The following is a 26370-nucleotide window of genomic DNA, read 5'->3' as shown; positions in this document are numbered from 1 at the left end:
GTTGGTTTTATTTTATTTTTATCCTTATAAAGACTATTTAAAATCTACTTTGTGGGGGTTATAAGAAATATATAAAGTACATTGTGTCAAATGAATTTTAAGGAGGAGGATAGTCTAAAATACATTATAATACTTCTATACAGAAAATAAGGTCTAATGCTCTGGCCTTTTGAAATCTCTAAGGTTGGATTGCATCTGTGTGGTTACCTCATTGAAGGACCACTTCTGAAAATCCCTGAAGAGTTTTTTTGTTGTGTTTGTTTAAGGAGGAACATAGACTAATTTCCAATTTATGGGTCATGCACTCTTTGGGGACTTACCACATAAAGAAGTCAGGTTCGTGCTTCAAACCTTATAGACTAAATTAATAATTTCTTACATATTTACAAATACTGTTATGACTATGTTGCTGCCTTGATTAATAAAATAGTAATTAAAGGCAGTAGTGAATTAATTCTTTCCAATATATGTCGGTAATCATTGTCTACTAAAGGTATGCCTGTTATTATGTCTGTAGAACTTTCTTGTTATGGTAAACATAATGTACGTACTTGTAAAATTGACAGTTTTAACCATTTAAAATGCAATTCAGTGACATTAAGTACATTCAGTGTTGTGCATTCATCGCCACTATCTAGTTCCAAAACATTTTATTACCCGAAAATGGAAACCCATTTCCCACTAAGCAGTCTCCCTCCATTTCCTTCTTCCCTTCCTCAGCCCCTCGCAAGTACTGCTCTGTTTCTGTTCCTATGGATTTGACTTGCTGGTATGAATATGAAATTTTTAATGATTTTTTTTATAAGTCCTTTTACTTTAAAGGATGGACATCATTATGGTGAATTATGAGCAGAAGATTAGATGCTAATTTGAGCTCGGTCATTTACTAGCCATGGAACCTACGCAAATCATTTATCCTCTCTAGGTTTCGGTTTTCTCATTTGATGTAGGTAATATAGCATTTTGAAATATTCAAAGGGTTGTACAAGTAAGATTGTATTTGTAAGACTGTACTTACAAGGGTTGTAAGATTGGATTTTTCTTTCTCTCTCATGCTCATTTGGCTAATTTTTCTAATAGTTTTTTGAAACTCAGTTCTGTATCTTTTCCTCCAGGAAGTTCACACTTCCTAGTTTATTTCTGGATCTCTGGCTTTATGGTTCTCAATTCTATGAGGGTATTTGTTTGTTTTTAACTCCCCCCAGCCAGTTCTCTAAGAGAAAAACTAGTTCAAATATTTCATGTGATTCTTATTATTTATACAAATAACATTACGACAAAAGAGAGAAAAAATCACATTCTTACCACCCCAATATATCATCTATTTTTATTTTGCCCGGATTCTCTTAATAAAATATACTTAATATTTCAGATTATAGCTTATAGGTGTTTTTTTTTAATTATAAATTTTGATTCTTTTTTAAAAATTATTTATTTATTTATTTTCTTAAGTCAAGTTGTTGTCCTTTCAGTCTTAGTTGTGGAGGGCACAGCTCAGCTCCAGGTCCAGTTGCCGTTGCTAGTTGCAGGGGGCACAGCCCACCATCCCTTGCGGGAGTCGAGGAATTGAACTGGCAACCTTGTGGTTGAGAGGACGCACTCCAACCAACTGAGCCATCCGGGAGCTCAGCAGTAGCTCAGTTCAAGGTGCCGTGTTCAATTTTAGTTGCAGGGGGCGCTGCCCACCATCCCTTGCGGGAGTTGAGGAATTGAACTGGCAACCTTGTGGTTGAGAGCCCACTGGCCCATGTGGGAATCGAACCGGCAGCCTTCGGAGTTAGGAGCACGGAGTTCTAACCACTTGAGCCACCGGGCCGGCCCTAGCATATAGTTTTATAGGCCATTTTATCACTGGGAAAAGTATGTTAAAAATAATCCTCATGATGCCTCATAAACCTATGATACCGTGGCTGCATAGTAGTTTAATTGGTAGATTTGGGGTCACAAAGACAGATGAGAGTCCTAACTGGACCTCTTATTGACTGTGTAGTCTTCAGCGTACATGTGACGACCTCTTTGGATCCCAATTTCTTCATCTAGGTTGCCATAGAGAAGAAAAGAAAAATCGTAAAGCTACTTTAGGCATATGTAAAATACTATGGAAATGTGAGTTACTCCCTTCAGGTGATGTTTTATAATTTAGTTAGCCATCACCCTGTTGTTGAATATTGTTTCCAGTTTTGACATTACAAATCATTAATCACTAGTTATGTCACCAGTTTTATAAATAAGTGTTTGGTAATTTCCTAATCCTTGGCTGATTATTCTAACTGCACCTGGAGGGAAAGAAATAGGAGGGGTCTTTTACTGCTCTCCAACCATGCTTTACCTGCACATTCAAGAGTCTAGTTAAGACATTTTTATGAATATTGACTTATGTGGAGAAACAACTTGTGTGTAAAGGAAAATAGGTCTGAGGATCTTTCAGAATCACCTGCAGGAAGTATACTTCTGTGTAAACTGGGAGGGTGTTGGGGCTGCATAAATGAGGAAAAGGCAGATTTGGCGGGACAAGTGACATTGGGAGATGGAGGAGGAGAAGAACAGGTAAGTGGAAGATGGTTTCTGCTGTTAAAGAACTAATCAAGGCATTCATTTGAAACTAATGTCATCTTTGCAGGCTTGTTTCACTTACTAACACCAGACTAGCAGATTTCAGAATTTCATCAACTATGAACATAAATACTTAATACATAAAATTATGTATTTAATAATCATTTTAACTTCTACCCTGAATTATAAATAAATGCTTTTGAGTATCTCTTAAATCTAAATAGGAGATAGGCAGTGAAACCTTGTATATCCAATTCATTTATCTTCAGCAATAGTATAGGTAAAGCACTTCGAAATGAACTGTATAGTTATTTAAACATCAATTTTAGCCTTTTCATTTTAGCCTTTTACTAGAGTTGGAAAAAGGAAGTAAGAGTGACAGTTTTGGTTTTACCTCTATATTTAATAAAATCTTATAAGATGAAATGTGAGATACAAAAGATTTAGTGATTTCAGTTCTCCCCTTTTTTCTTTTTCAGTCTAGCTAAAGGTCTGTCAATTTTGTAGATCTTTTCAAAGAACCAACTTTTGGTTTTGTTGATTTAAAATATTTTTCAATTGTTCTATTTTCTGTTTCATTTATTTTCACTTTAATCTTTAGTTTGCCCCCTGCCTCCCAATTTCTTAGGGTAGCATGTTAAGTTATAGATTTGAGATCTTCCTTCCTTCCTTCCTTCCTTCCTTCCTTCCTTCCTTCCTTCCTTCCTTCCTTCCTTCCTTCCTTCCTTCCCCTCCCTCCCTCCCTCCCTCCCTCCCTTCCTTTCTTGGCATAGCTCACAGTGGCCCAAGCAGGGATCGAACTGGCAACCTTGGTGCTACCAGCACCACGTTCTAACTAACTGAGCTAACCAGCCACTCTCTCTTTTTAAAATATGAGCATTTACAGCTATAAATTTCCCTAAGCATTACTTTCACTACATTCCATAAGTTTTGGAATGGGTGCTTTAATTCACCTCAAGTATCTTCTAATTTCCCTTGCGATTTTTTCTTCGACCAGTTGTTTACTTAGAAGTTTGTTGTTTAATATCCAAATATTTGTGAATTCCCCAAATTTCCTTCCGTTATTGATTTCTGATCTCAGTGCATTGTGGTTGGAGATACCTTGGATGATTTAAATCCTTTTAAATATATTGAGTCTTGCTTTATGGTCTAGCATATGGTCTGTCCTAGAGAATATTCCTTGTGTACTTGAGAAGAAAGAAGTGTGTATCCTGGTGCTGATGAATATAGTGTTCTATAGGTGTCTATTAGGCTTAGTTGCTTTATAATATTGTTCAAGCCTTCTATTTCCTTGTTGATATCCTGTCTAGTTGTTTTCTCCATTATTGAAAATGAGGTACTGAAGTCTCCAACTTGTTATCTTTCTCCCTTCAATTTTTTGTCAGTTTTTGCTTCACGTATTCTGGACCTCTTTTGTTAGAGGTATATATGTTTATAATTGTTACATCTTTTTAATGGATTGAACCTTTCATCATTATAACATGTTCCTGTCTAGTAACAATATTTGGTCTGTTTTGTCTATTATTTTTTGTTTTGTTTTTTGTTTTTTTTGTTTTGTTTTGTTTTGTCTATTATTAACGTAGATGCACCAGCTCTCTTTTGGTTATCCTTTACATGGTCTATATTTTTCTATCCTTTTACTTTCCACCTATTTGTGTCTTTGAATCAAAGTGTGTCTCTTATGGATGGCATTTATTGGATCATGTTATTTTATCCATTCTGCCAATCCCAGCATTTTCGCTGTAGAGGTTAATTCATTTACATTAGTTTAATGATTTATAAGGTTGATTTATATCTGCCATTTGTTTTCTAAATGTCTATGTCTCTTTTGTCCTTCTCTTCCATTTTTGTTCCCCTCCTTTGTATTAAACAGGTATTGTTTAATATACCATTTTAATTCCCTTGTCATTTCTTTTACTGCCTATTTCTGATTTATTTTCTTAGTGGTTTGCCCTGGGGATTACAATTATCATCTTTATAACAGTTCAGATTGATACCAACTTAATTGTAATAGTACACAAAAACTTTGCCCCCGTATAGCGCCACTCTTCCCCCTTTTGTGCAGCTTTGTCATACAAGTTATGTCTTTATACATTGCATGACCATCAACACAGATTTGTAATTATTGCTTTATGTAGTTGTCTTTTAAATCAGGTAGTAGAAAAAAAGACCTACAAACAAAGTACTTTTATACTGTCTTTTATGTTTTCAACCCCCCTCCCCCCCAGTGGACGTCTCGTTCCTTAGCTTTTCCTTTTCAGCTTTTTGCTTAGCGAATTAATTGTTTGGCTCATCTATTATTCACTGCTTTAGGGAGTTACCATGTTAAATAACTGCCTCTGATTGTTTTTGACAAGTTTTTCTGAGGAAAAGTTTATTCACATTGGGTGAGCTCCAAATCAGGTCAAATAAAGACAGCCTTGCAAGTGGGGTCTTCAAGGGAACCACCAGACAGGTCAAATAATGACAGTTCTGTGGGTATAAGGTTTTAGAAGAATCTCCAAACCCTTCTGCCCTCTCCCGTGGCTACCAGGCTCTGTTTTTCAAAGTGATTATTTCATAGTGGTTGCTATTTTCAAGGCTGCTGTGTAGCCGGGGAGACGAGAGTAGGAATAAGGCAAGTTAAAATGCCATGAAACTTGCTATTCTTGCTGAAATGCAGCTGTTTTTCTTGAATAAATGCTTCCCTATTGCTGAAGCCTTTGGTTAATTTTCAGAATTCTGAAAAAGTTGATTCTCATCATTTGGCCAATGTTCCTGTTGCTTTTATGGAGTAAATGATTTTTGTCATTTTCACTGACATCACTCTGATACGAAGAATTTACCCCAGGGCTGAATCTAGAAATTGAAAAAGATTTTATGACATAGGTTTTTTTTCCTTAAATATCATTTCTTCCTTCCTTCATTCTGTCTTATTCCTTTCTAGTGAGGGTAGCAGCCTCTCTTACCAGTTTGGTTTATGTTCTTTCAAACTATGTTCTGTTGATTTCCTTTCTAAATGTATGCATGCATCTGTGCATATGTACTTTATTGGGATTTTCTAAACATAACAGTTAAGAGTATGTGTGTTTTGATTTGCAACTTGCTTTTTTTTCTTAACTGTGTATCTGGGAGATCTTTCTACTACATGCTTAGAGATACGTGTTTAAGTATGTTGGTATAGAAATATAGGTTACTTAACTATTCCATAATTGATGGACTTTTAGTTTGTAATAGCCAAGAGAACTAGAAACAGTGCTAGAACTAATCTTTTTGTATATGCCTCTCTACTCAATGTATGAATATTTATCTAGGATGGTTTTCTAGAAGTAGAATTACTTCATTATAGAATATGTGCATTAAAAAATTTAACAGTACTTTAAAGTTGTCTTCCCCAAAGCCTAGTAAACCAATTTACATTTCCAGCAATGGTATGTGAGAGTAACTCTTTTACCCTACCCTCTCCAATACTAGATCTGATCAATCTTATGAAATTTTGAGCGTCTGGGCAAAAATGACATCTCATTGATTTTTTTAAAAATTTATGTTTAAATTACATTTTGTGAGACAGCGCTGTTGCTACCTCAGTAAGTAATCGTTTTTAATCCTTTTATTCTTCCTTTTTAGGGAATGGCGTTTACATTACAGGAACGACAAATGCTTGGTCTTCAAGGACTTCTACCTCCCAAAATAGAGACACAAGATATTCAAGCCTTACGATTCCATAAAAACGTGAAAAAAATGACTTGCCCTTTGGAAAAGTAAGAGTTGGTTAGACGTTTAGTTTTTTATTGATGTTATGATCAGAAAACTTGGGAGTTTCATAGTTATTATGGCATGAGAAATATATACAGTCTCATAATGAAGTTTGTGTTTTAGTCAGTTAACTGTTATTTTTATAATGTTTCCTTCACTGCAGTGAATACTTCACTTGTGCTCACTGTTGCAAAATTTAGCAGAAATCAGTTTTCTTTAATGCTTAAAATCAGAGAGCATTTCAGGTTTGAATGGAATATTAGAAGCAAAGGCTATCATCTAATCTGCACCCATTCTATTCAACAACTTTTATTGATCACCTACTTTGTGTGTGCCACTGTACTAGCCACTGAGGATACAAAGTGGGTAATAAATAGGGTGACCATATAATATATCATCCAATCTAGGACACTTTGAAGAGTGACAAATAAGGGTAACTGAACTTGGCCTAGGCGAACTAGAGTGTATATCCTCTCCGGTAATACACAGCCCTGCTACCTAGGAGCTCGTCAATAGATAGGTGACCTGTGTCTGTCATTGTACTCTATACTACAGTATACAGGACAGGAGGAAAAGGTACATGCAGAGTGTATTCTGAAAGCGCAAAGAGGGGCACCTAATCCAACCTGTGGAATCAGTTAAAGCTTCCAGAAGAAAGTGATGCCTGGCTGAATTTCAACCAATGTTATAGGTAGCCAGCAAAATGAGAAAGAAGGGCAAGGTCTTTTGGGTAAAGGGATCCGTCTAAATACAGGATTTAAAATATTTGTTGGGTTAAGTATAGGAGATTATTGATTATTGGTGGCAGGTAAGAGTGGTTTCTTTGTGATGGGGCAAAAGTAGACTATAATTGAGAAGTGAATGGGAGTGGAGGGAATGCAGGCTTGTTCAAGAAGTTTAGATAAGAGGGGGAAGAAAGACATTAAACAGTAAGTAAAGCAGGACTCAGGTTTAAGTCGGGGTATGTTTCAGGCTGGAAAGAATTTGAACACAGCAGTGAGGAATGAGCCCAGGAGAAAGGGTAATGAAATAAGATCCCAGAGGAAGGAAAAGGGCTGAGGGTCAAGTGCAGAGGTAGAAAGGCTGGCCTTGAACAAGAATAAAAGAGCAGCTCATTCTCTGAGGCACTAGCAGAGTATAGGAATAAGTAAGGAGAAGCTATGCAGGTGATGGAGCACAGGTTGTGAGATCTCATCATACCCGATGACCTTGATTTTCTTTATGATGTAGAATATGAATGGAACTGATGAGGAGGAGGATAAATGTTTGGAAGAGCCAATTTAGCCACAAGGTGAAGGCAAACAAGAAAAGGTTCAAGGGATGAGAGGAGGTCCTGAAGGCCTAGTGACATGATCTTGTTTGTATTGATCTCATTTGGCCCAGGAAAGGTATTTCTCCATGGGAAAGGTGAAATGTAACATTGATTCATGTTTGCGGTTTGCTGGGCTGGCAGAGATGCTACATTAATTCATTCAGCTAATATTAACTCAGGACTGTTATGTGCCAGGCATTATTCTAAGCTCTGGAACTACAAAAAGGAAAAATTCCAGCCTTTGTTTTCAGGGAGTCCACAGATAGAAAAGGCAGACACTGTGGAAGGGTAGTGCAGTGATAAAGATATGGAGGGAGGTTCCTAAATGGTAATGATGGTGAGAGATTGGTTTAGAGTGAGAGACTTGATCATGGGATCCAGAGTGGGGAAAGAACAGGAGTCAGAAGGGAGCTAATAGGATGGGAGAAAATGGAGCAATCAAGGAGCTAGAGATCCCTCGGGGAACTGAAACGAGGGCATTGTAGAGCTAGCCAAAGGATAGAGGATCACAGAGGGAAATAATGGCATTCAAGATTTCTGAGCTATTAATATAACAGTCCTAGGCGAGGACAACAAGAGCCCATGTGAGGTACTCAGAAGAGTGACTGAAGTGGAGGTGAAAGTGATGACATTAAGGAGATCCACGAATCACACAACTTCCCTCTGTCACGTGCCTGATAGGTCATCTGTTCTTTCCTTAACATTTCTGCTGTTTATTTCATAAAGCTATTCAGTCTTAATAGCCCAGTTGTTAGTTTTCTTCCCTAGACTGAGGAAAAATCTCCTTCCCTTTAATTTCTACCTATTGGTATTATTTCTGCCCATGGTAGCTATATAGAAAATGTTCCTCTTCTAAATGGAATCTATTCAATTTTCTCACCAAATATTTGCACACCAGCTATAGTCCACATACCGTGTTTCCTTGAAAATAAGACCTAGCCGGACCATCAGCTCTAATGCATCTTTTGGAGCAAGAATTAATATAACACCCAGTATTATATTATATTACATTATATTATATTATATTAACCTGGTCTTATATTAATTTTTGCTCCAAAAGATGCATTAGAGCTGGTGGTCCGACTAGGTCTTATTTTCGGGGTAACACAGTACTTTGGTAGTTCCTGGAAATACAGAAATATATAAGGCAATAGTCCCTAACTCATGCTATCATCTGGGCTGGCGGAAAGACAGAAAGTCAAGATTTGGAGTGAGGGTTACAGAAGAGGGAGTAGGGTGTTATGGAACCTGAAAACAGGAAAATCTAAGGGTACCTATGATGGGGATGAGGAACAGGCAGAAAAGGACCTCAGAGAGTGAGCATGCCCTGCTGAGCTGCTTTCTGAGAGCGTCAGTGTAGGCCTCCGCCTGGATAGAGGGTGTTCCAGGCAAAGGGTGTCTCGTAGGCAGTAATTCCAAGGTAAGGGTTGTGATGCATTTGAGGAGCTGAAGTAAGTTCACTATGAAGATGAGGCTGGAAAGTAGGTGGAGGTCTTGATAACTCTTCAAGGAGCTTAAGCCTAGTAACTGGTTCAAGGAGAGTAGATATGGTCAGAGTGAAGTTTCTGAGAGAAGAATAGATTGGAGCAGGGGAGAAAAAACGTGTATATAAAAAGTAGTTAGAAAGTTCTTGAGGCTGCCCAGGTAAAAAATGTTGGTGGCTTGGACTGGGTGAGGGTAAAGGAAGGAAATAGATGTATTTGAAAGAGATTTAGCAGGTAAACTCTGTAGGACTTGTCGATTTACTAGACTGTGGTAGGGGAAGGTAGGAGGGAAGAAATCTAGGATGGACCTTGCAATTCCCATTTGTTCAGATGATGACAGGAGGAGAATCACATCTGGGGAAAAGAATGAGTCTGGTTCAGATATTTAATTCAGGGTGATTACTGGTTTTTCAAGCCAACGTTTCCATACTCTAAGCTTTATATTTTTAGAAGACATTATTTGTATATTTATGTGAATTGACCATTGCCCCCTTTGTGCTCCCTCTGTGCTCTGACGAGGCCTTGTAATGTGTATAAGCCTACTTACTGGATTATAAACTCCATGAGGACGGGGTCACTTTTTACATCCCTGGAGGTTAGAATAGTGGCTGACACATAGTTAGTATTTAGTAAATATTTGAATGAATGCCACTTTATTTTGCTTGTTTCCTTATTTACATGTCAGTCACCTTGAAGATTAGTTCTTTAAGCGGGTGGGGTGTGGGGTGCTCTCGTGGTAATTGTTGCATTTCCAGTGCCTGGTGCAGAGCCTGACTCACAGTAAGAACTCTGAATGTTAGCTGTTGTTTCTGTTATTCTCTTCATCATCATCATCAGCTACCATTTATGTACAATTTAATTTTTGTTAACTTTAACTCTTGGGTGTTAAGTTATGATAATTTAGGGTTTTGGTTTCCGGGAGGGGGGTTGGCCCTCAATTTAAATGATTAGATTTAACTTTCAAAGACTAAAACTTTAAATTAATACTGGCTGATGTAGACATTTTTACTGTGCTTAATTCCAGATACATCTATATAATGGGAATACAAGAAAGAAATGAGAAATTGTTTTACAGAATACTGCAAGATGATATTGAAAATCTAATGCCAATTGTATATACACCAACAGTTGGTCTTGCCTGTTCCCAGTATGGACACATCTTTAGAAGACCTAAGTAAGGCTTATTTTTAAAAATATATTTGAAAATGGTTATTGTGTAAGAAAAAATCACTCCATGACACCTATTACATTTCTATTTTATTTGTCAGCAGTCTTATCTCAACTACATTCCCCACGTCACAAAAGCTTAATTTGGACAAAAAAGGATTAACAAAAACTCAACATATTCATAACTTTTGTTTTTGTAGAAGTAGCACCATTCTTTCCTAATTTTCTTTAAGCTATTATGATTGTTAGAGGAATTGTGCATTTTGTACCCCAAAAAAGGGTATTCTTAATTCTGGTGGCAGATTTTCCAGAATTAGTAATTTTTTTGACAATCTGACCAAATTAAGATTGATTGTCATTTTTTTGTCAGCTTTCATTACTGTTGTTTGTTCTTTTTATGAACTTTTATGAATTTTAATTTCAAATAGCACCTTCAAATATTTTAAGTGGAAAGAGACTGGAGTGGGCATTGCCTCGTCTTTGAGCAAGTCACTCTATCCCTCTCCATCTGTTTTCTCATCATAAGATAGGGATATCAGCACCTATCAAAGAGCTGCTGTGAAGGTCAGACGAGGAAACTGATGTGATGGTTGTTTGTAACCTTATAAGTATTATATAACTGCTGTTTTTACTTAATTTGAGTTTTCCTGTCTTGTTCCTCTAACCAGTCATTTTCCTTAATCCTTATACCTTTCCCATGTCCTACTTGCATATGGCTCCAAACAGAGAAATTCAAACCTTGTGTGATAGCATTTATCTTCAGTCTCCCTTCATCTAGCCTAGTGGCTTTCAAACTTGACAATGCATATGAACACCTGTGGGACTCACTTAAAATGTTGATCCCTGCCAAACTTCCCTGTCTTTTCCACTCCTAAGATTCTGATGAAAAAGGGAAAGGTCTGGGGTCCGCACGTAATGAACACGATGGGTGATGGTCTTGCAGGTACCATGTTTCCCCGAAAATAAGACTGAGTCTTATAACGTATTTCCCCAAAAATAAGACAGGGTCTTATATTAAGTTTTGCTCCAAAAGATGCATTAGGGTGTATTTTCAGGGAATGTCTTATTTTTTCATGTACAACAATCTACATTTATTTAAATACGGTCATGTCATCTTCTGGAACATCGTCATAACGTACTAAATGTGTCCGTCTGGCTGACGATCTTAATTGGGGCTTATTTTCGGGGAAACACAGTAGTCCCTGGAAGACACTTTGAGAACACTGTCTGTTCTGTCCTATCTGGTGCCATCAGTGAATGTGTCTGAAACATTTCTATGGTGTTACCCAGCTCTTTTATAGTCTCTTTTTCACTTAGAATAGTGGTTGTCAATTCAGATGAAGGGACAAAAGGAAACTTAAAAAAATACTGGTGCCTGAACCCCACCCGCATAGATTCTCCTTCAGTTAGTCTAATTTGGGCCCAAGTTTTGGTGTTTTATAAAGCTCCCGGTGTGTTTCTGATTGCACCCAGGGCTGAGACCTGATTTGAAACAGAGAGCATGGCTTTGCATGAGGACACATGCTGTGTATCACTTACATCGTACACTGACTGCTGCAGTGGGGTTTTTTTTGTTTGTTTTTTACCTAGAAGATGGTCAGTAAATCATGGTTAGTGAAATTGATCTAAACTACAGGCCACTTAAATCAGAATCTCTGGGGTGGGACCGTAGCATTTTTAAAAAGCTCATTGGATTATTCTATTATGGTCCAGAAACTGTTTAACTAAAGAGATTTGAGCTGGGATAATAATGCCAAAGGGAAGATACCAATGAGAAAGTTAGGTATAAGCATCCACGCGAACCTGCTGGCCCTCCTCTCTGCTTAGAACCTGGGTTTTTGTTGGGTTTCATTTTTCCCTCCTTCCCTTTTTCCCTCCCTCCCTTCCTTTTTTGAAATCTAGATGAACGATCTCAGTGTGTTTTAAATAACTCTTTGCTTTTTTCTAACGCTTCAAGGCTGTCATCTTTTATGTGAAATTACCGAATTTTCTTCGCTCCCTTCTTGCTCCTTCAAATTTCAAATTTTCAGTTTCAGTGCGTTTTAGCAGTAGTAGTTTATTTAGCCTTATTATGGTCTCCTGCATTGTTGGTTTGTTTTTATATTGCTGTTTACTGGAGGTGTATTGAGTGTACTTGAAAATGATATGTGGGTACATTTCTTCCTATGTAACATGGTCACATCATTTAATAATCTTTGTTGCAGCCTCTATGCGAGCAATGCAGTTACAGGGCCTATCATTTGAAGTAGTTGAAAATGTTTACCAGTGTGACTTAGCTAAATCTGCTTCAAAATTATACTGTGTCTTGATGTTTTATTAAAATACCTAAATATTCCGATTGTGAACGAAGACTCAGAATAAAACCAAAAAACTGTTGTGAAATGCAAAGGTGTTTTTGTTCTGTTGCAGGGGATTATTTATTTCAATCTCAGACAGAGGTCATGTTAGATCAATTGTGGATAACTGGCCAGAAAATCATGTTAAGGTACTAATAGCACAACCTTCCTTTTCACAATGCTTTTTCTTTCCTTGTAAGTTACCTCTAAATTTCCAAGAAACAGTTTTTCATTGTTGCTGTGATTTATTTTGCACTTATATACATGCAGATTTAGCGCTCTGAGGAGATCATAATAGTAATAACTATAAAATGGGTTATTGGTATAGAGTTTGACTTTGGGAAAGAAATTGGAGCCTAGTACACAAGGTGAGCCTGCTGCTGTCTCCTGCCTTCTCTATGTTCCTTTTCTAGTTCAATTATTATTTTCTATCCAAGTAATATTATTCCATTTCAATTAATTAATATTAATCCGTTAATAATACTATATTATTAAAATGTCATAAAAACTTACCTTTGGGCAGTGGGAGGACTCCTATGCCGTTCTTCTAAATCTAGATTTAGATCCTTAAGCAAATATAAAACTCTTTAGAGTTGTAAATCTAGCAAATAATTGGTTAATCTGGCTGTCTTTTATAAAATAAAATCTAATGACTTAAGATCTTTCATTAGGCTTTCGTGTTTATTACACACAGTAATCTTACTTGCCTTTATGACATGTCTTCCTCACTAAAATAATCTTTGATGAATAATCATTAATTCTAATAATGTAGAAAAAATTTGGTCATAATTAAACTCACAGTATTATCTTAAAACCTTGTAGGTAGGTATATTTTTTATTCTAGATCTTTTCTTCTTTCATTCTTGCTAAAATTTTTCTTGTTTGGCCTAGGTTATTACGTTGGAGTAGCATGTTGTTTATTTCTAAACTTTTATTTTTCTCTTATGGGTAAATCTCTCTATCAGAAGTTGTTCTCCTCTCCCCTATTTAGTCTTTGTGAAGATATTTAAGTTGATTTTCCAGTCAGAAGTATTCTGTTCCTAAACCAAAGACAGAGGAAATCAAATCTAGTTAATTCTCTTTTTGACATCTAGATTCTAGAAATTCTAGAATTTTAAGTATTCTTGGTTGATTTACTTTGGAAGTTAGTCAAGAAGCAATTTTATTTTTAAAAGTGAGAGTGAAAATATAAAATCTTTTAAAAATGCTTTTCTTTATGCCCTATTTTTGACAACTTTTGTTTTTATTTTTTGTACTTAAGGCTGTTGTGGTGACTGATGGAGAGAGAATTCTGGGTCTTGGAGATCTGGGTGTCTATGGAATGGGAATTCCAGTAGGAAAACTTTGTTTGTATACAGCTTGTGCAGGAATACGGCCTGATAGATGCCTGCCTGTGTGCATTGACGTAGGAACTGATAATCCAGTAAGTAAATTGATTTTTCCCCTGTGATCCTCCTCCCATGTTGAAAAAAAATTTGTTTTGCATTTTTATAAGAGTTTATTTGAGCCAAACTGATGACATATGCAAGGGAGCGAAGCTCTCATATGTTCCACCAATTTATTTTCATTATATTCCTTTTTTAAAGATAATATAAGAAGGGATATTTTTGTGACTAGATGTTAGTCTTTATCTTAAACTCTGCTTTTAATATTTATACAAATAATGGTAAATTAAGCTTATTCAAAGTTTCTTAAAGAAGAGCAATAAGGTTTAAAAAACTCGCATTTTTTTATTTTACAATTTTTGTTTTATGGAATGTGTTTAAACTGGTTAAATTGGTTACATAAACAAAATGACTTATTTTTACATTTGGTCTATTTTGTAGGCACTCTTAAAAGACCCATTTTACATGGGGTTGTATCAGAAAAGAGATCGATCACAACGTTACGACGACCTGATTGATGAGTTTATGAAAGCCATTACTGACAGGTATTTTTCTTTTTAAGTTTGCGTATATAAAAGCATTTTTAATTTAAGAAAAATCACAGTTTTGTTTTGTTTTCCTTATCTCTTGTGAAGATAGGTAGAAGGAGATTAAATTTTTGAGACCTTCGGTTCTTTTCCTGCCTGATCAGATATGCTGATACATGGTGATACCCTACATAGTCTGCCTTGCTTTCCTGCGTTTTCTGACATCTTAAGTGAAGTCTGCACGCACTGCTCTTATCATACCCTCACTGTCTCGTTCTCTCAGCCCTTGCCATCCAGGCTCTCACTTCCCTATTCCAGTGAAACTCTTTTACAGCTTTCATGTTTTAAATTCGCTGCCATTTGGTCCTCTTCTGTCTCCATCTCTCTGCAACATCTGACCAAGTGTTGCACTCCTATGTCCTTGAAATTCTCTCTTCTCCTGACTACTAAAAGACTTTCCTAACTTGGTCTTTCTCCCATTTTTTATTTCTTTTGTTGTCTTCACTGGTTCTTCCTGTTCTCTTGTATTAAATGTGGATGAGTACATAGTTCTCTTCTCTTTGAGTCCTGGAAGCGATGAGCTTTATGCATATGACTCCAAAACCTGTGAAAACCCATCTGTGTAGCCACACCTCTCTCTGAGGCCTACATTTCTAGGCCTCCATCAAGACATTCTGTTGCTCTTTCACATTCGTGTCCAAAACAACTTCCCTTTCCACCTGCTTATCTCCTATGTATCCAGCCTCTATCAATGGCAGTAACATTCACCCTGTTGCCAAACCTTTGATCTTGGTGTTATCGTTGATTCTTCCTCCTTCTCCATCAACCCCCTACACAGTCAGCCAATCCTCAACTCCAGTTGTTGCTACCACATAACATGCCTCAGAAATAGATCTCTCTTCCATTGTCACAGCCTTTCTGCAGATTCTCATCTCTCTTCTGGATTCTTTTAAATTTTCCTCCAATTTCTCTCCTCTCCAGTTCATCTCCACATTGCCACCATATTAATCTCTTTAAAACGTACTTCATTATGTCATTCTTTGGCGTGAAATCTCTCAGTAGTTTCCTGTCGCCATAGGGTAAAGTTCAAACTCTACCTTTATGACTTAGCCCTGCCCTACCTTTTAAATTATTGCTACATACTTGTAGAAGATGTTGAAAAATTAATTCCTTTTCAGAGTCAAAGTTGACATACCAGAAACTAAACTTTTCATAATCTGAGAAATACCCATCCTTGCCCTTCCCCTCACTTGCCTGCCTTAGACAACCAAGTAATATCTTCCTTAGCTACTTCTCACTTCTCAGTTGGTCTTCATCTTCAAGTTCTGCTTGTTTGTTCTAAAGTCTCATAATTGTCTCTTTCACTTCCTATGGCTTTTGCTTCAGATCTTTTTTGTCCTCATACCTTGATAGCCTCCCAGCTGCTTCTCCTGTCTTTTTCAGTTCTCTCCACACCAATATGTACTACACATCAGTGTGGTAGGTTTATCCTTCCTAAGGGAGTCTTACATGAACTCTTCCCTTTTCTGAAGCCTTCAGTGATTCTACATCAGACACAGAATAAAGTCCCCATTCTCTAAATTGGCATTCAAGATTCTCACTTATCTGGCCCCAACCTACCTTAAGCAGTTTCTCCCTTATCTTTTTATATAAACCCTGAAATATATAGCCAGACTGTTGAAAATTCAGGGTCACCAACATACACCTTGCTTTTCTTCCTTCCTCCTGATTATTAGTTCTTCTTTCAGGGTCCAAATAAAGTCCCACCTCCTTTGCAAGCCTTCCCTTATTACCCCATCTCACCAAGATGATTCACGCCTTTTTCTGAATGCCGGTGAACTCATACAGCAATTATTTCTTAGCCTCTCGTTTGTATATACTTCCTCTGTGCGGTTTAACTGCTAATGTAATGAGAACATATATAGGAAATTTATTTGAGACTCAGAGACAACATCTCTTTTTAGGAAGTTATTTAGTGCCTGTATGTTTTCTGCACCCTTCTAGGCACTTGGAAATAGTTTATACAGATTAATATCCCATAGGCTCACCATGGTACTGCATTCATTTTAAGCGGCCCACAAATTTTTTGAATAAGTAGATTTCTACGTTTTGAGTCCAGTGTTTCACAGGCTCTGAAAATTGCCAGATGGCCTTAAATGAACTAATAATGCATTATTTTTTACTGCTATCATAAGGAATATTAGACAGGAAAGCTGTTTAGAAGTGATATTTTCAACCCAGCCATTTGGGGTTTTGCTGTTTTTTTTAGATATGGACGGAACACACTTATTCAGTTTGAAGACTTTGGAAATCATAATGCGTTCAGGTTCTTGAGAAAATACCGAGAAAAATACTGTACATTCAATGATGATATTCAAGGTAAAGCAAAAAGAAAACTTTAGGATTTTGATTCCTACCTTTTAAATGCTTTTTATGTGACCATTTTTTTAAATTTTTAATATCTTTATTTTTCTTACAGGGACTGCTGCAGTAGCTCTAGCAGGTCTTCTTGCAGCACAAAAAGTTATTGGTAAATCAATCTCAGAACACAAAATCTTATTTCTTGGAGCAGGAGAGGTGAGTTTTTGTAAGCTTTTTAGAATTTAAAACCAGCACTCTGTTTAGAATTGGAAATTGGGGCATAATGAGCTTATAACTTTATTGAGATAGATAGATCTTATAATTCAAGAACTCTTGTAAAGTAGTTAATTTAAAATATGTTTAGAGAATATCACAAAGAATCAACTTTTGTGTGATTCATAAAGGAAGAATAAAGCAAAAATTCCTCATAACATACAACATTCATATATAAAGTAATTCAAGCATTGCATCATATTCTAGTCTTTATATTTTAAATTTATGTTTTGTTGGACAGGCTGCTCTTGGAATTGCAAATCTTATAGTTATGGCTATGGTAGAAAAGGGCCTCTCAGAAGAAGCAGCGCAAAAGAAAATTTGGATGGTTGACAAGTTTGGCTTATTATTTAAGGTAAGGTATTAAAACTTGGTGAAGCAAAAGAATGTAGTTGTAATTATATTTTTAGTTTGATTTTTAAAATATTATCAGTTCTTAACATTTTGTATCTCACTAGACTATCTAAACTACTAGTTATGGACCTTCTAGTATATTCTCAACAGAAATCCTCCAGTCTCAAACTTCTGTCTTTTATAAAGATTCTTGCTTCATATTCAAATCATAATCTTTGTTGGCACCAGACTTATTCTTTCTTGTTTTGTTCTCTGACTCTTAAAAGATCAAATAGTCATACAAATAAGATTGTACTTGACCCTTCTAAAACTAGGTTTTTAATGGGAACTCAGAAGTTTCTATTCAAATTTTTAGCAGGACATCTGATATTTGAGCGTAACAGTTACTTTTCATTTGTTTCTTTGGAGCAAGCTTATCTCAGTGTACTTTGCTTCAGTTCTGAAATCGTTTCTTAATTAGTATCAATATTCTATTAGTACAAAAAATGAAATGAAAAAGTGTGCAAGAGAAAACTCTTGAGTGATTCAATTATACATAATTTAAAGTAACAGTAGTTTAAAATATACCAGACAATGTGCAAACACTTTACATATATTATTTCATTCAATCTTCTCAAAAACCCCATAGAATTTTACAGAGGAGGAAACTGAAGTTTTAAAAAGGTCAGGTGACTTTTCCAAGGTCATCAGCTTATAAGTGATCGAGGTAGGATTCATACTCAAGTAGCCTATGAAGCCTGTGCTCTTAACCATTCAACTGAGATCCCTCTCAAGTGAGCATAAACTGCTCTCTTTGCTTGTATGTATGATGCGAGGATTATAAGACATCATACTTTTAGAAATCTGTAAATATATGGTGATGGAAGGAGAACTGACTCTGGGTGGTGAACACACAATGTGATTTATAGATGATGTAATACAGAATTGTACACCTGAAATCTATGTAACTTTACTAACAATTGTCACCCCAATAAACTTTAATTAAAAAAAAAGAAATCTATTGGGATATGTATTTTTACTAGTACACAGTTTGGTGCTTCTTTTTGTATGTCGGTTTTCACAAATGTTTTGTGATTCTTTATCATACTTGTAACAGGTCAGGTCTAGAATGAATATAGTATTGGTTAGCACAAGTGAGAATCCCCCTGTTCATCTGCAGGTTCAGAGTGTATTTTCCTCTTAGGCTGTGCAAGTAGCTTGATCTATACATAGATTTTAGGCTTCCAATCTCTCCTGGTGAGTCAAAACATTGCCCTCCTTTTGGAGACTTTGAGAGTTTCCTGTTGAACCACCATCTTGGAGATCTGTGGGCCTCCTGGACACGAGCATAAAAAGCCACTATTCTGAGAACCTGCATCTGGTGAGGCTGTATTTCAGTCCTTTGATTAATTTCCCAGGCAAACGATGATGGTGTGCAGGTTTTCCAAGCCCCTGCTGGTTTTCATCTGGGGTTATTCTGGAGCTGTGATGGAAAAAGTCACCTTTGGACATCTCTTTTGCCAAAATAAGGATTTAGATTTCTCAACCTGGCTAGTTTTTGCATCCAATAGGTTTGGCCTGCTTTAAATCATTGAGAAATTCTTCATTGTTCTCGTTTGTCACTGGTACTTCTCCTGGCTTTGTGACACTACTAAGGATTTGTTTTTTTACAGTTTTTGACCAGGGACTTGGGGAGGAAAGCATTTTTCTTCATTCAGCCATCTTGAACCGGAATTCCCTGTTCCTCTTGTTTCTGAACTCTTGGTAGTCCAAGTGCAATTCTGAAATCCTGCAAGCTCTGAAATCCCACTTTTTTTTTTGAAATTCATTTGGTACAGATCTGGCTGACCTGTACTTACCTGGTGACAAGACCAGAGTAGTGTTAACCTTTTGTACTTGGTGTGATTATTCATAAGTTTTGTTCAGTTGTCGGGTACCCACTGGGAGGCATGTGTAACATTTGATATATTACCATAATACATTTCTAAAATACAAGGAAGATTAAATTTCAAACTGCATCAAGCCCAGATACAGGATTGTAGGCCTTTGTGCCATATTGGATTTAGGAGAACTTCAGAGTAAATGAGTTTTTGAGAGGGATTAGAAATTTTCTGGTTATAATGGAATTTATGTTTTATATTTGGCTTTATGACCATTATGAAAATATTAATAGCATTAGAGGATATGGGTTGAAGAGAAAAGTGAATGAAAATACGTTCCTATTGTAGAAGCAGTGTAACTCATAATGATGTCTTTTCAGTTAATCCTCAATAAGCATTTTCCAAAAACTACTGTATTTTATGTAAAAATACAGGGGCGGAAAGCTAAAATAGAGAGTCATCAGGAACCATTTGCTCACTCAGCCCCAGAGAACATACCAGATACTTTTGAAGATGCAGTAAATATACTTAAGCCTTCAGCTATAATTGGTAAGTAACATTCACAAATCATTCTCTTAACTGTTGCCAGTCCTAACTACCATGCAGGATTATTAAAATGAAATGATAGGTTTTACCTAACTTTCAGCGTATATAATGTTTTCTGTGATAATTGTTTGATTACAGTGTGTAAAGTTCAGTTACTATATGTTGCTTGTATTGTTAAGTGCTGGAAACTATGGGATTGATCATGCTTTGCTTTTAGAGTTGATTTGACTGTTGGGCTCAAAACCTGAAAAAAGATCAAGGTCATTTGACAGACTGGACCAAGAAAATCCTCTGCAGAGTCAAAGATTTTCATTGGTAACAAAGCTGAAAGCTTTTGGTACATTTTGAGAGTCAGGCATTGGCTAGCTGACATGAGACTATGTCAACATGGCATTAAGTTCACAGCAGGAAATCTAACAGTCTTTAAAAGAGGAACTATTTCATTTCCTGTACAGCTGTAAGATCTGAATTTACATGTTTTTCTTTTAATTTTATCAATTTCATGTAGGAGCCCTATTGAATGTTAAATAGTAAAACAGTCACAGTCAAGTTTCTATGGTCAGGAAAAGTATGTCTTTATGAACTTCTTTGTTGATTAGAGCTCACAGTTTTTAGAACAAAAAGAAATCTTTAAAGATTATCTAGTCTAAGAATCTGTCCACTGACTCCATCCCTGGAGGGTAAAGGCAACAAAAAGAAAAAAGAAAATTGTTTTAGATCTCCTGGACTCCTAAGAATACGTCCAAGAAGCTCCACATGGAGAAACACCAGTAGAAATTCCTTTTTTACATGAGAAAAACAGGTCCAGAGATGTTAAGCAGCTTGCCTGAAATTTGTGAATGTTTCATATCACCGGGCGTGACAGCAAGCACTAAAACTGATCTCCAGCCAGATCAGTATTTTTCTTTATTACATAACAATTTATAAGACAGACTTAAAAATTAATTATTTGACTGTTGAATCTAAGTCTTCTTAGCGGATGAACCGGATAAATTCTCAGCAGAGGCATCACTTAGGGCAAGTGTTCTTCCTCCATGCAGTGTTTCCTTTGACACTGCATACCTAGCACCTGCGAAAGGTTTTCGGATTTGCTCTTTGTTGTTTGTTACCTGTACGGTGCCTGCCTTATACCCATTTTTATGTCCAAATGGCCTAATACAGCGTCTGAGACATTGTAAGGGCTTAATAAAAAGTCATTAAACTGAACGGGAACAAGAAAGTTGATGGCTTTTATCTCTTCTGAATTCCTATTATTTTCTAACAAATGCCACAGTTTATTTAACCATTTAACCCTTGAGTTGCAAGTTTTTATCTTCTTTTATTAAATTCGTAATTGTGAAATACACATAACATAAAATTGGCCATCAGAACCATTTTTAAGTGTACAGTTCAGTGATGTTAAGTGCGTTCACATTGTTGTGCAACCATCCTTCTCTTGCAAAAACGGAAACTCTACACCCATTAACAACTATATTTCCCCCAGTCCCTGGTAACCACACTCTACTTGCTGTATCTATGAATTTCATTAGTTGACGTGCTTCATATAAGTGGAATCATGCAGTATTTGTCTTTTCGAGACTAGTTTATTTTACATAACATAATATTCTTAAGGTTCATTCATGTGATAGCAAATTTTATCTTCCTGATTAGACATAGTGATGGAGATAGTCTTATGTTCTTTTTTATTTTCCACAATTTACTGTATCATGGGTGGACAATAAATATTTAAGTGAAAACGTAGCATTTGATTGTTTTTCATTTCAGCTTTTGAGATTGTGTTCCCCTAGCACTAAGCTCAGCATTGCAAAATCAGTCTTTGTACTGGGAGTTAATGGGTGCTTTTGTTATGTTAAACCTACTATAGAAATGCTGTTGATAAGAATTGGCTTTATTTTACCTGTAATGAAGTTGCAGTTCTCCCCCTTATGTATTACAGGGGTGGCAGGAGCTGGCCCACTTTTTACTGCGAATGTAATCAAAGCCATGGCTGATATCAATGAAAGGCCTATAATATTTGCATTAAGTAATCCTACAGCAAAGGCTGAGTGCACAGCTGAAGAAGCGTATACACTTACAGAGGTATTAATAATAATTGAATGAATTGGTTGTGTTTATTTTTCCCCCTCTATTAACCTGTTCATTATACATTCTTGCTTAATTCTTTTCATGATTACTCTGGAGATTATAACGTGTGTCCAAGGATCATCAAATTCTGATGTAAATTATTGCTTATAACAAGTCTGGAAAGTAATGACCTCTATATTAACTCTATTTTGACACCCTTATGCCTTTTGTGCTATTGTACACTTTAATTCTCTATATTGTAAACCCAAAAGACATTGTGGTTTTAAACAAAAATTATTTATTTAAATTTACCTACATTTTAATATTTTTTATTGTCGTTCGTTGTTCCTGCATGTCTGCTTCTATCTAGGATCATTTTCCTTCCAGCAGAAGAACTTTCCTTTCTATTGGTTTGGTGAATTCCTTTGATAATTTCTTTCTTTTGCCTTTATTTTAAAGGATATTTTCACTGTGCATAGAAGTAAAAATTGGTAAATACTTTATTTCAGCACTTTGAAGATACTCTGTTGCTTTTGGACTTCTGTTTTCCTTTTGATACATCATTTTGTCTTGGATTTAAGCAGCTTTACTACAGTGGGCCTTAGTGTGGTTTTCTTTGTGTTTATTCCACTTGAGGATTGTAGAGCTCCTGAATCTGGCTTAATGTCCTTTGTTGGGGGTGGCGGGGGTATTATTTTGGAGATACCTGATTTGGCCACATTCTCTCTCCTCTTGTGGGACTCCAATTATGTGAATGTTTATCCTGTTTGCTTGCTATGTTTCAACCTGGTGATTTTCTTTGGACTTATCTTCCAGTTTGCATATTCTCGTTTTAGCTATGCTACTCTGTTATCAGAGTCTTAATTTTATTGTATTTTTCATTAGTAGAATTTTTTTTGATTCTTTTTATAATTTATTAATTTAGTAACATAGACTTAAAATGACATATTTTAGAAATAATCAACTTACAAATACTGCTTTCTAGCTCTTGTGTTTCAAGAAACAATTCTTTTTACCCTCTAAATGTTTTACACCAGTGTTTGTTTTTATGTGGGCCATTTTTTTGACTCACCTGACAGCTGTCTGGAACAAATTTTTACTTTCATCTAAATTGTTTAAGATTTAGTTCTTTTGAATTCTTTGACACTGCCAATCATTAGGTTATATCCCGGTTACGAGTATCTGCTTATATGCCATTAGGACAATTATTTTTTTCCTACTATTCTGTAGGAATATGTTTGTAATTTCTACAATGTAATCACTTTCTGTATTCTTATAAGTGATCTTCAAGCGACTCTAGGAAGTGATTTGTAAAGGCTTGCTTACAATGATATCCAGCAGTAATCATTGTTAGGTCGTGCCCTTGAGAGTAATTAATAAATCTGTGATAAATGTCTTTGTCCTCACTCTTAAAAAACTTTTTCTATTATAGAAAATTTCAAACACATAAAAGTAGAGAGACTAGTGTAATGAACTCCTATGTACCAATGCCAAGCTTGAAAATAATCAGCTCTTTGCAAATCTTGTTTCTTCCACATTTTACCCACCCCAGATTATTTCGGAGCAGATCACAGACATATCATTATAAATATTAAAGTATATCGCTCAAAATTTAAGGATTTTAAATAAATACAATCAGTATCATACATCTTACAATTTTAACAATAATTTTTAGTATCATCACACCTTACAATTTTAACAATTTTTAAATACTTGTTTGATTCTTTTGTCTGACTTGCAGTTCTCTGCTAAAATTTTCTATCTTAATTTCTTGAATATGGGTCATAATTAAAGTTAATATCTGATAGTAATAAATATCTCACTCTCTGTCAATCCATTTCTATTATCTGTCTTTCTTTCCTCTTCAGTATTTAGTTCTTGTCTTTTTTATTTTTGGTATTTTACTTTTTTGCTTTTTTTCTTTATTGAGTGCTAAATAGTGTGGATGAAGAATTGTGGCAATAATTTGAGGCTCTGGATAAAGCTTCCTTCCTCTAGAGAGGGTTTACCTTTTCCTCTGGTGGCTCTTAGGCCGGGGCAGCTCCTTATAATCTAATCAGGATGCTATCCATGTGAGGCCTAATCTGTTTCCACAGTTTACCCTTTCTCTTGATGTGTATGTACCCCTTTGGGTATGAATCAAAAGCCCTGGAGTATTTATCAGCACCGCTCATCCATAGTGATCCCTGAGCTATTTCTCTCTCTCACATCATGAGATTCCTGATAGCTTTGCTGCTCAGCCACTCAGCCACAGATTTTGCTTTTGAAATCAGCAATCATCTTGAGGGGGAAAGCGTCAAATGCTGGGCTCACATATCTTGTTTTTCACTTCTTTTGGATCTTGGTGTCTCCCACCTCCAAACTCTCACTGTCTTGGTAGCACTCCTGCTTCTTGGGAAATGTTTTTAATATATTTTACTTAGTGTTTCTCATTGTTACCAGAGGGAGAATTGGTGTAAAACAACCTAGAAGACCATTGCCAAAGCAGAACGCTTTCTCAGAACTTGCTGAACTTAATATTCATGTACTTGATAATATGTTTTTTCTTTTTTTATTGAATATATTTTTTCTCTTTTTTCTCATTGTTCAAAATTTTATTTTGACACATATAGTCTCTCAAAATTCCTTTTGCTTCTATGTCACCACTCTGTGTTAGTCAAAATAAAGTTTCTTGAATATTGGTTTCTAACAGTTATAATAATTATTGAAATCTTTTCTTTTGTAAGCATCCTCAAAGCATATAGATACCAAATAAAAATCAATTTTTTTAGTATACTGTCTTACTTTTTACCAAAGTATGGTATTATTTTTAGCCTGATTGCTCATCCTACTCACGAGTCTTTGCTACTTAAAACTAATGGTTATTGCCTCCTAAATTAAATCTTAGTCTTACACAATGACTATTGGATAAATACACTCAAGGTATCATGACTGGCATTTCCAAAATACAAAAATATTTAAATGTTTCGAGCAATAATATCACCAGAATACTGTTCAAACATTTAAGAATTTTATTTTTTGAAAGAATATTGTTGTAATATATATGCATTGTTAGAATGAATAAAAACTCCCCAAGGAGACTAGTTTGATGAACTGTATTTCACCAGTTTTAAGATGAAAACTTCTTTCACAATTTTTATAACTTTGAAATTGTGTTATCTCTTAAATTCTTAAAAGTGATAAGAAAGCATTGTATCATTGTTTAATTTTATGTAATTTCTTTCTTAGTGTTACATAAAATAATGGCATATACAGAGGGGTGCCGAAAAAATGCATACACATTTTAAGAAAGGAAAAAAACCACTAAAATTGTAATACTCAATATACACCGATAACAAAAGATGAATACAAGTCATGTGTATACATTTTTTTGGCATCCCTGGTATTTATGTATTTGAAGTCACTTCTTACATTTTTAGTCTTCTTTTGATTTCATAGAGGTTGTCTTGGTGTTACTCTTTCACAAGGCAACATGCCATTTTTTCTGTGGTTGATAGTGTAGTATAGTGTAGTTATATACCAGTGCCTCTTTCCTAAGCTATCTAACTGGGGGGCACATTATAGCAGAACAGAAAAAGACCATAGGCTTTGGAGTTATAAAAATCTGGATTCTAGCTTAACTGCTACAATTGTGATGTGTGACATTTTACAAAGTACTTGGAAATAGCTAGGCTTTAGTTTTCTGATTTTATTTTTTCAATGAAATGGAGATGATGATAATCTCATAAGGTTTTTATGCAAGCTAAATTAGCTGAATAAACATGTAGAAAGCCCCTGGTACAGAGCTAAAGAAAGCATATGGTAGCAACTTAATATTTTTATGTTTTCACCTACATTCACAGATGTTTATATCAATCTTTAGTATTTGGGATGGTATTTATTGGCCATCTACATTTTTAAATTTTTTTAAAGGAAATGGACGTGTCAAGTTTTAAAAAATTTATTAATGGAAAATTTTCTGCTTTATTCGTATGTATGTTACGCATAAGCCTCATTCTAATAAGCATTTTAATGAAAGAATTATGTTATATAGTAAATTATGTCTGTTTGTAAGTAAGGTTTCCAGACGGGAATTCCCGCCCGTCCTCAAGAATTATTTTCACTTTCCCGGTCCTGAATCCCAAGAAAAGTTGATCAGGAAATCGGGAAAATCGGCTACTTGAACCCAGTAGTACCCACAATGGGAAATAAACATACTATTCACAATGTATCTCTTAGACATTTTTCCTATTTATTGCTAGGGTTTCTGGGCGAGAATTCCCACCCATTCTCGGGAATTTTTTTCACTTTTCAGTTCCCGAATCCCGAGGAAATTTGGTCGGGAAATTGGGAATATTGGCTCCTTGAACCCTGGCGATTGGTAGTGTCGGCTGTCACTTTGTGGAAACGATTCATCATGGAGAACAGAAAATAG

General features: G+C 35.7%; 1 protein-coding gene across 2 annotated transcripts in view; it reads left to right on the top strand.

The window, feature by feature from the left end:
* The window catches only part of ME2 (malic enzyme 2), a 56397-nt gene that overhangs the window by 15303 nt on the left and 14724 nt on the right, over nt 1-26370 (top strand). For both annotated transcript variants that reach the window (XM_019721766.2, XM_019721758.2), the window contains exons 3-12: nt 6160-6293; nt 10109-10258; nt 12661-12736; nt 13849-14010; nt 14414-14517; nt 16769-16878; nt 16979-17076; nt 17375-17488; nt 19781-19895; nt 21829-21971. In XM_019721766.2, the coding sequence (XP_019577325.1) occupies nt 6160-6293; nt 10109-10258; nt 12661-12736; nt 13849-14010; nt 14414-14517; nt 16769-16878; nt 16979-17076; nt 17375-17488; nt 19781-19895; nt 21829-21971 (1206 nt within the window). The remainder of the gene's footprint in view (nt 1-6159; nt 6294-10108; nt 10259-12660; nt 12737-13848; nt 14011-14413; nt 14518-16768; nt 16879-16978; nt 17077-17374; nt 17489-19780; nt 19896-21828; nt 21972-26370) is intronic.

Source organism: Rhinolophus sinicus, linkage group LG09 (assembly GCF_036562045.2).
Source record: "Rhinolophus sinicus isolate RSC01 linkage group LG09, ASM3656204v1, whole genome shotgun sequence".
NCBI classification, from domain to species: domain Eukaryota; kingdom Metazoa; phylum Chordata; class Mammalia; order Chiroptera; family Rhinolophidae; genus Rhinolophus; species Rhinolophus sinicus.
Note: the sequence above shows the minus strand (reverse complement) of the source record. Positions and strands in the feature narration are given on the sequence as shown.